Here is a 10,264-nt window from a genome sequence, read left to right on the forward strand (position 1 = left end):
CCATGGGTCTCTGCCCTCCAGCTCCAGGCTTTGCCCCCCAGTGCTGCACCCTTCCCCCCCAAGACCGTGGGTCTCTGCCCCCCAGCTCCATGCTCGGTCTCCCAGTGCTGCGCCCTTCCCCCCCAGCGCCGTGGGTCTCTGCCCCCCAGCTCCACGCTCTGTCCCCAGTGCTGCGCCCTTGCCCGCCAGCGCCCGGGTCTCTGCCCCCCGGCTCCATACTCTGTCCCCCAGTACCGTGCTGTTCCCTCCCAGTGCTGTGGGTCTCTGCCCCCCCAGTGCCATGGATCTCTACCCCCCAGCTCCGCACTCTGTCCCCTAGTGCTGCGCCCTTCCCCCCCAGCACCACGGATCTCTGCCCCTCAGCTCCACACTCTGCCCCCCAGCGCCATGGGTCTCTGCCCCCCAGCTCCACGCTCTGCTCCCCAGTGCTGCACCCTTCCCCCCCAGCGCCGTGAGTCTCTGCTCCCCAGCTCCACACTCTGCGCCCCAGCGCAGTGACTCTCTTCCCGACAGCTCCATGCTCTTCCCCCCAGCATCGTGGGTCTCTGTCCCCCTGCTCCACGCTGTTCCCCAGTGCAGCGCTTTTCCCCCAGCGCTGTGGGCCTCTGCCCCCCAGTGCCACGCTCTGCCCTGAGGGGTCATGTCAAGGTTTTTTCCCCCACTTAGAACTTTAGAGTACAAATGTGGGGACCTGCATGAACACTTCTAAGCTTAATTACTAGCTTAGATCTGGTAACACTGCCACCAGCCAGAAATTTCAGTGTCTGGGGCACTATCTGTCCCCCCAAAACTCTCCCCTCCCTGGGTGGCCTTGAGGGACTTCACCAGTTCCCTGGGGAAAACAGATCCAAACCCCTTGGATCTTAAAACAAGGAGAAATTAACCATCCCCCTCTCCTTTCCCCCCACCAATCCCTGGGGAGTCCAGACCCAATCTCCTTGGATCTTAAAACAAGGAAAAATCAATCAGATTCTTAAAAAGAAAGCTTTTAATTAAAGAAGAAAGGTAAAAATCATCTCTGTAAAATCAGGAGGGAAAATACTTTACAGGGTAATCAGATTCGTATAGACCAGAGGACCCCCCTCTAGCCTTAGGTTCAAAGTTACAGCAAGCAGAGGTAAAATCCTTCCAGCAAAAAGGAACATTTACTAGTGGAGAAAACAAAAATAAGACTAACTCGCCTTACCTGGCTATTACTTACAAGTTTGAAAAATGAAAGGCTGGTTCAGAAAGATTTGGGGAGCCTGGATTGATGTCTGGTCCCTCTTAGTCCCAAGAGCGAACAACCCCCAAAACAAAGAGCACAAACAAAGACTTCCCCCCACTAAGATTTGAAAGTATCTTGTCCCCCTGTTGGTCCTCTGGTCAGGTGTCAGCCAGGTTTACTGAGCATCTTAACCCTTTACAGGTAAAAGAGACATTAACCCTTAACCATCTGTTTATGACAGGCCATTTGCCAGCAGGGGTGGGGAGGGGGCTTTGGGGATTCTGGGCTTGCTTAAATTTAAATTAAAAGTTTTTCTGGATCAAAATCTCCTGGAGTTTGTGGGGACTCCAAATCCAGCATGGACCAGGGACCCCCCCAGACCCGACAGGGACAGAGGATCCCAAACAAACCCAGCCTGGACAGTGGGTCCCCAAGCCCAGGGCGATGGGAGGTGGCTAGGTGCCGTCCGTGCTGTTGAAATGTACTGAAAGAGAAGATCCCCTGCTGGCTGTTGTGATTGGTTGTGATGGCCAGCGGGTGACAGCCAGGGGGTGATGGCCAGGGGGTGACAGCCAGAGGTGACAGCTGGAGGTGACAGCCAGGGATGATGGCCAGCAGGTGACAGCTGGGGGTGATGGCCAGGGGGTGACGGCTAGTGGGTGACAGCTGGGGGTGATGGCCAGCAGGTGACAACCGGGGGTGACTGCTGTGGGTGATGGCCAGTGAGTGACAGTTGGAGGTGACGGCCAGTGGGTGACAGCCGGGAGTGACTGCTGGGGGTGACGGCCAGCAGGAGACAGCTGGGGGTGATGGCCAGCAGGTGACGGCCAGGGGTGACAGCTGGGGGTGATAGCTGGAGGTGACAGCCAGCAGGTGACAACCAGGGGTGACTGCTGGGGGTGACGGCCAGTGGGTGACAGCCGGGAGTGACTGCTGGGGGGTGACGGCCAGTAGGTGACAGCTGGGGGTGATGGCCAGTGGGTGACAGCCAGGGGTGACTGCTGGGGGTGATGGCCAGGGGGTAATGGCCAACAGGTGACAGACGCAGGTGACTGCTGTGGGTGACGGCCAGCAGGTGACAACCAGGGGTGACTGCTGTGGGTGACGGCCAGCAGGTGACAGCTGGGGGTGATGGCCAGTGGGTGACAACCAGGGGTGACTGCTGTGGGTGACGGCCAGCAGGTGACAGCCGGGGGTGATGGCCAGTGGGTGACAACCAGGGGTGACTGCTGGGGGTGATGGCCAGGGGGTAATGGCCAACAGGTGACAGACGCGGGTGACTGCTGTGGGTGACGGCCAGCAGGTGACAGCCGGGGGTGACGGCCAAGGGGTGACAGCGAGGGGGTGACTGTCGCGTCTCTGTCTCCAGGATCCTGAAGCAGTACAGCCACCCCAACATCGTCAAGCTCATTGGCATCTGCACCCAGAAGCAGCCCATCTACATCGTCATGGAGCTGGTGCAGGGTGAGTCCTGCCCCCCCGCCCCCACAGCCTGGCCTGCTGTTGCCCTGGCCCTGGCCCCCATCCCCCCTCCCTCCAGTTCACTCCCGGTGAGCCCTGCTTCCCGCACCCTGGACCCTGAACCTCTCCCAGCCGCACTCCTCCCCCCCGCCCAGGGTTGGTGGCAGGTGCCTGGGTCCTGCAGCCCTGCCCCTAACTCCCTAAGGTCAGCACTACCCTGCCCCCACAGGGGGGGACTTCCTGACCTTCCTGCGCAGCGAGGGGCAGCAGCTGAAGGTGAAGGAGCTGCTCAAGATGACAGCGAATGCTGCTGCTGGGATGGAGTATCTGGAGAGCAAGCACTGCATCCACCGGTGAGACCAGACCCCAGCCGAGATCCGGGCCCCCAGTGCCCCGGGCGCTGCCCAGAGCCCAGCTGTGATAGGGGCCCCCGGGCACTGCCCAGAGCCCAGCCGAGATCGGGGCCCCGAATGCCCCGGGCGCTGCCCAGAGCCCAGCCGAGATCGGGGCCCCCAGTGCCCCCGGCGCTGCCCAGAGCCCAGCTGTGATAGGGGCCCTCGCGTGCCCCGGGCACTGCCCAGACCCCAGCCGCAATCGGGGCCCCCAGTGCCCTGACCGCTGCCCAGAGCCCAGTTGTGATAGGGGTCCCCGCGTGCCTTGGGCGCTGCCCAGACCCCAGCCGCGATCAGGGCCCCCAGGGCTCCAGGCGCTGCCCAGAGCCCAGCTGTGATAGGGGCCCCCAGGTGCTGCCCAGAGCCCAGCCGAGATCGGGGTTCCCATGTGCCCCAGGCGCTGCCCAAAGCCCAGCCGAGATTGGGGCCCCCAGTGCCTCAGGCGCTGCCCAGAGTCCAGCTGTGATAGGGCCCCCCCGTGCCCCGGGTGCTGGCCAGACCCCCGCCGAGATTAGGGTCCCCCGCGTGCCTCGGACACTGCACAAAGCCCAGCTGTTATAGGGGCCCCCGCTGCCCAGAGCCCAGCTGTGATAGGGGCCCCCGGGCGCTGCCCAGAGCCCAGCCGAGATCGGGGCCCCCAGTGCCCCCGGCGCTGCCCAGAGCCCAGCTGTGATAGGGGCCCTTGCGTGCCCCGGGCACTGCCCAGACCCCAGCAGCAATCGGGGCCCCCAGTGCCCTGACCGCTGCCCAGAGCCCAGTTGTGATAGGGGTCCCCGCGTGCCTTGGGCGCTGCCCAGACCCCAGCCGCAATCGGGGCCCCCAGGGCTCCAGGCGCTGCCCAGAGCCCAGCTGTGATAGGGGCCCCCAGGTGCTGCCCAGAGCCCAGCCGAGATCGGGGTTCCCATGTGCCCCAGGCGCTGCCCAAAGCCCAGCCGAGATTGGGGCCCCCAGTGCCTCAGGCGCTGCCCAGAGTCCAGCTGTGATAGGGCCCCCCCGTGCCCGGGGTGCTGGCCAGACCCCCGCCGAGATCAGGGTCCCCCGCGTGCCTCGGACACTGCACAAAGCCCAGCTGTTATAGGGGCCCCCGCTGCCCAGAGCCCAGCTGTGATAGGGGCCCCCGGGCGCTGCCCAGGCCCCAGCTGCGATCGGGGCCCCCAGTGCCTCGGGCACTGCCCAGAGCCCAGCTGTGATAGGGGCCCTCGCGTGCCCCGGGCGCTGCCCAGGCCCCAGCCGAGATCAGGGTCCCCGAGTGCCCCAGGCACTGCTCAGACCCCAGCCAAGATCGGGGCCCCCAAGTGCCCCGGGTGCTGCCCAGACCCCAGCTGAGATTGGGGGCCCCGAGCATCCCAGTCACTGCCTGGACATCAGCTGCGCTCGGGGCCCCTGAGTATGCTGGACCCTGTGGGTGATACCAGCCCATGGTCTGCCAGCGAGTACCTGTCCTGAGAGCTGGGAAGGCTCCTGTGAGATACCCGCTGGGTTAGTGCCCTGCCCTTCCCCAGAGACCTGGCGGTGTCCCTGTCTGGGGTCACCATGTTTCTGCAGCCCTCCTTCCCCAGGGCTCCCCATGGAAGGGAGCGTCCTTGTCCCATGTGACAGATGGGGACTGGGGCCCCGGGACGATGTATCCCACAGAGCTGGAGCTGCGGCTAGAGCCCAGAGTCCTGACTTCTCTGCCTCCTCTGCCAGCAGGCCCTAGTGCCCCCCGGGAGATGGGCTAGGTAGGGGTCCTCAGGCGGGTTGACTTTCTCCAAGCCGTTCGTGCCCTTGGCCTGCTGGGGCCCACCTGCCATGGGTGAGGAGCGGGTCAAGGCTGGGGCTTCCAGAGTCTCCGTAGCCAGTAGCCTGGTGGGCTGCAGGGCCTGGCACTCAGCTGCTCCTCTCCCGCAGGGACCTCGCAGCTCGTAACTGCCTGGTGACGGAGAAGAACTCGCTGAAGATCAGTGACTTTGGGATGTCGCGGGAGGAGGAGGACGGGATCTACGCCTCCACAGGAGGCATGAAGCAGATTCCTGTGAAATGGACGGCGCCAGAGGCACTGAATTATGGTACAGCATTGCTTGCTGCAGCTCCCAGTTCGGTCACGCTGAGCTGGGGCCCTCTGCAGGCCGCCTAGCACCACACACGGCACCAGGGGAAGGCACTTGCCAACAGCAAGAAAGAACCCAGGAGTCCTGGCTACGAGTCCCCTAGACCACCCGGCTCCTCGTGCTTCCCTCAGGCCCCACACGGCGAGCGGGCATGGGCACACTACAGCCCTGCCCAGCCCTTTGCCTGTGGCTATTTACCCGGGGTGGCTGGTCTCCTGGTGTCCCCTCAGCTGGATCCCTCTGGCTGGGGCAGCAGGAGGCCATGGGAAGGGGGGTCAGATGCTGCGTCCCAGTTGGACCCAGGATGGCGTCTCTGCAGGGAGTGGGGGCTGCCCAGGCTGCCGCACAGTGAGTGCCTGCCTAGGAGCCCCAAGGGGGCTGGAGCACCTGGTGAGAGGCTGAAGGTCGCTATGCTCCCTGCCCCTTGCCTGAAGCCCCCCTCTCCACAGGCCGCTACTCCTCAGAGAGCGACGTCTGGAGCTTCGGGATCCTGCTGTGGGAAGCCTTCAGCCTGGGCGCCATCCCCTATTCCAATCTGAGCAACACCCAGACGCGCGAAGCCATTGAGCAAGGTAAGCAGGCCCTGTCCCGCCAAGCCCCCATCTCCCCACGAGCAGGAGGTGCCTGGGCTGCTGCCAGCCTGGAGCTGCCCTTGCCCCCACCCCAGGGCACCATCATGCCTGTGGCAGAAGTGGGGAGGGAGCCATGCTGCCCAGGGGATCCCCTCTGGTGAGCAGCTGCCAGGGGCTGAGGGTGTTTCCAGCTCTCTATAGCCCTGGGGGCAGGGTGCCCTGTGCCCTGAGCCTTCTGCGTCTCTCCCCAGGGAGGCGGCTAGACCCCCCCGAGCAGTGTCCCGAGGATGTGTACAGACTGATGCAGCGGTGCTGGGAGTACGATCCCCGGAAACGGCCCAGCTTCAGCACCATTCACCAGGAGCTCATCAGCATCCGCAAGAGGCAGCGGTAACAGACCGCGGGCTCCCAGGCCAGGAGACGCTGCCCTGGGCTGGAGCTGTCAGCCCAGGGCCCTTGGGCAGAGCCCACACCAGTGCCGACTGCCCCCAGCGGCACTGTGAACGCCCAGTGTGACCACCCGTGGACTCGTCTTCCACCATGGCCTGGGTCAGCACAGGCTCCAGCCATTGCCGTCGGCCAGCCCCAGGCTGTTGGTTGCCTCCTGGGTGCAAAGAGACCCTGGGCCGTAGGGTCTCCAGCCTGCGCAGCTCCATCCCCTGTGCCTGCCCCAGCTGTCAAGCTGTGGGACAGATAGGCCAAGACCTTCTCTTCTGCTCTGGGAGAGTATTTCCTCTGGAATAAAAACCACCCCCTCCTCACCCAGTCAGTGCTGTGGCACCCAAACGGATTGCAGGGCCTGCACTGGGTCCCTGGGGAACAGCCTCTGTGGGGACCTGCTCAGACGAACTGGCCCCTTCTGCCCCTGCAGGGTGCTGCCCGGGGACTTGGAGCCAAAGCTGCTGCCAGAGCCCCACCCCTGGTCTTTCTGTGCATTGCCAGGAGCCTGGGGGTCAGCCTAGCCTGGCTCCTGGGCCCGGGGCATGGGTGGCCAGGCGGAAGAAGCCGCTTGGCACTAGGACACAGACGTGTTCTGCGGCCCAGAGAGCTGTGCCCAGAGCCCCACCCTCCCAGGGCACCAGTTACTCAGACCAGCAGCACACAGGGAGCCCCTCACCGCGGGGCTGGGCCATGGGTATCCATGGAGCTAGGCACGTGCCTGTGTGACTGACGGCCCAGGACCGTCTCTGGCTGGCACCTGATCTGCATACATGCTCCCAGGGTGGGCAGCCGCACCCGTGTGACTGGAAATCCGGCTGTGGCCATGCCAGCCAGTGCCATGGGCTGTGCCCCTCGCTAAGACTGCTGTGTTCAGCTCTAGGCACCGGAAATGGCTCTGGCAGGGGCCAGCATATCGTGTCTTAGGCAGGGCCTTGCCCTCTGTGCTGACAAGGCCTTCCCAGTGCCTGGAGCTGGCCAGCCCCAGCATTTACCGACGTTCTGGACTCCGTGTGTGGCCATAGCACCAGTGGCCCTGGTCAGGGCCCCACTGTGCCAGGCGCTGTACAGCCACATCCACCTGCCCCCCAGAGCTACAGTCTGAGCATAGCAGGGCCGACAGGTGCATGCTGTGACGAGTGTGAAGCTTGGTAAGATTTGCATGTTGCCAATGAATGCCCCAGTTTCCCGCTGTGCTTTGTACTGCTCTGCTGTCACGGATCCCCAGGATCTCTTCGGTGCTTCTGCTATTAAATTGTCCCTTGGAATCACCCCTTCAGTGTGCCAGTCCCCCCAGGGATCCCCTCCTCCTTCAGGGGAGCCCAAGCCTCTGGGCTCCAGCCTCCTGTTTCACAGCGTGAGCTCTGCCTGGCAGAAACTCGCTGCCTTCCCCAGGGATCACAGCACCTGGGCCAGTGTCTGCAGTGACCCCAGGCAGCCTCTTCCAAACCAGAGAGGGTTTGTTAGTCACGTGGCACAGGGCATTGCATGGCCGTAGCTGCTCTGGCTCTGGCAGTCCCGCAGGGGAGCCCTGGGTCTCGCCACAGGCCAGCTCGTCAGACAGCCGCCTGACACCTTTCTCTGAGCTGGAGAATCGGGGCGGAGGCGGGAGGAAATTGCCTTCCTCTTGGGCCTGGGCTACATGCCAAAGTCAGGTCGCCGTAGCCAAGTCACCGTGCATGTGGCTGCACTTCAGTTTGCCTCCCACCGATGGCTGAGCCTCTTTGTGCCCCCGAGCAGTGCTGAGCCAGGGCCATGCCTGGGGGTCGACGCAGCACGCACGTAGACACTGCCTTGCCTATGTCGGCCCTGACAGGCCTCCAGCTCCCTGCGGCCAGTAGACCTCCCCTCCCTCTTCAAGCTGCTGCCAAGGTTTGAAATGCCTTTTCCTGGTTGTCTGGCTCTTGTCTAGAACCTCGTCAGCTTCGACATGGGGCAGGCACTGAACTTGGTGATGGCATTAAGCCTCTGGTAATCCACACAAAACCAGACTGACCCATCCTTCTTGGGGATCATCACCACAGGCGAGGCCCAGGGGCTGGCGGATGGCTGGATCACCCCTGAAGCCAGCATGTCACTGACCGCTCTCTCCAGGTTCTGGGCCTTTTCCAGCGACCCAGAAAGGGGAGCATCTTACAGGCGGGTGGGCTCCTGTCTCCACCTGGTGGACAGCCAGGTCATGAGCCCAGGCCGGGTGGAGAACAGCTGCTGGTAGGAACCCAGCACCCCTCGGATCTCTGCCTCCTGGGCAGGGGTTAGCGGGTCAGAGAGGGGAACTGATTCCAGCCAAGGGCCAGACCCTATCTCAGGGAACAGATCCACCAGGGGGTCATCTCCCTGCTCCTTCCACTGCCACACACGGCCAGTACCAAATGCTCCCTGTCCCAGTACGGCTTCATCATGTTGACGTGGTACACCCGGTGGCTGTGAGCCCGGTTAGCAGGGGCGGCTCCAGGCCCCAGCACACCAAGCATGTGCTTGGGGCGACAAGCCACGGGGGGCGCTCTGCCGGTCGCTGCGAGGGCAGCAGGCAGGCTGCCTTCGTTGGCTTGCCTGCAGAGGGTCCGCTGGTCCCGCGGCTTCGGAGGACCTCCCGCAGGACCCTCCGCAGGCAAGCTGCCGAAGGCAGCCTGCCTGCTGTGCTTGGGGGCAGCAAAATGCCTAGAGCCGCCCCTGCTGGTTAGACAGCTCCACCACATAGTTCATCTCATTCAGCTGCTTGATGAGCTTAAAGGGCCTGTCCCAGGCAGCCTGTAGTTTGTTCTTTCTCATGGGAATAAGACCCATCACCTGATCCCTAGTGGCGAAGGAGCAGGCACGTGCTGAGCAGTCGTACCAAACCTTCTGCTTCCCTTGGGCACTGGCTAAATTCTCCCCAGACAAGTCCATGAGCTCAGCGAGCTTTTCCCAGAAAATCAGAACATACTCCACCACTGATTCTCCATCGGGGGAGGCCTTCCCCTCCCATTCATCCCTCATCAAGTACAGGGGTTCCCTCACTCTCCTCCCATACAGCAACTCGAAAGGAGAGAACCCAGATGATTCCTGGGGCACTTCCGGGTACATGACCAGCGGGTGGGGTAAATACTTGTTGCAGTCCTGCATGTGCTGGTCCATAAAGGTTTTTAACATCATCTTTAGGGTCCTATTGAACCTCTCCATTGGACTGAGAGTGATACGCTGAGGCCCGGGTGTGTCGGACCCCACAGTTCCCCCACAAGCACTGGAGCAAGGTTGACATGAAATTGGAGCCCTGGTCTGTAAGGACCTCCCTGGGGAACCCCACTCTGCTGAAAACAGTCAGCAGTGCATCTACCAGTGTCTTCCTTGATAGAGGACAAGGCCACTGACTCGGGATAGTGTGTAACGAAATCTGTCACCACCAGAATGTTTTTTTTCCCTGTCCGAACTGCCTTGCTGAGGGGTCCCACTATGTCCACGGCCTCCTTCTGGAAAGGCTCCTCTGTGATGGGCAGGGGCTTCAAAGCTGCTTTCCCTTTGTCCTGGACCTTCCCCACCCTCTGGCAGGGTCGCAGAACCTGCAGTATTGCTGGACGAGATCAAAGACCCCGGGCCAGTAAAAGTTCTGTAGCAGCCTCTGCCTGGTCTGTTGGATTCCCTGGTGTCTCAAGAGAGGGATATCGTGGGCCTGTGGCAGTACTTCTGGGGGACCACCAGCTCCCCCACGGTTCCATTTCCCCTTGGGGAGCCCATTCCTGGTACAAGAATCCCTTCTCCTGCAGGAATCTCTCCCAGCAGCCTTCCCCAAGGGGGTTTGCAGCGCTGTGGCCAGCAAGTTCCCTCAGCTTCTCCAAGGAGGGATCCTTCTGCAGCTCGGCCTGGAACCCAGCGGCTGGGGAAGGGGTGGGGACCTGCTCCCTCTCACTGGCTGGGTCTGAGGCCGCGGCCCCGCCAAGTCCTTTCCCCAGTGGCTCCTTTCCCACTGGGGTAGGGACCTGCACCCCCAGCAAGGCACTGGCCCCGGTGTCAGGGCAGAGTGCTCTTCGCTGGCTCTGGCTATGGGTGATGACTAGGGCACTCTGGGGGCCGCCTGGTCAATCTGCCAGGTCAGCCCCCATCAGCACCTGGGTTGGCAACTGATGG

The 10,264-nt window shown here is 62.8% G+C and overlaps 1 protein-coding gene across 3 annotated transcripts in view; it reads left to right on the top strand.

Moving 5' to 3' along the window:
- FES (FES proto-oncogene, tyrosine kinase) overlaps positions 1-9,922 on the top strand; it is a 50,397-nt gene extending 40,475 nt beyond the window's left edge. For 2 of the 3 annotated variants that reach the window (XM_030578131.1, XM_030578132.1), the window contains exons 15-19: positions 2,577-2,671; positions 2,898-3,021; positions 4,951-5,108; positions 5,600-5,722; positions 5,974-6,483. In XM_030578131.1, the coding sequence (XP_030433991.1) occupies positions 2,577-2,671; positions 2,898-3,021; positions 4,951-5,108; positions 5,600-5,722; positions 5,974-6,116 (643 nt within the window). In that variant the 3' untranslated portion in view covers positions 6,117-6,483. Of the gene's footprint in view, positions 1-2,576; positions 2,672-2,897; positions 3,022-4,950; positions 5,109-5,599; positions 5,723-5,973; positions 6,484-9,301 lie in introns of those variants that run through there. The other variant, XM_030578134.1, reaches the window with a different exon arrangement.
- Positions 9,923-10,264: the final 342 nt, after the last annotated feature.

This window comes from Gopherus evgoodei, chromosome 10 (assembly GCF_007399415.2).
Source record: "Gopherus evgoodei ecotype Sinaloan lineage chromosome 10, rGopEvg1_v1.p, whole genome shotgun sequence".
Lineage (NCBI taxonomy): Eukaryota > Metazoa > Chordata > Testudines > Testudinidae > Gopherus > Gopherus evgoodei.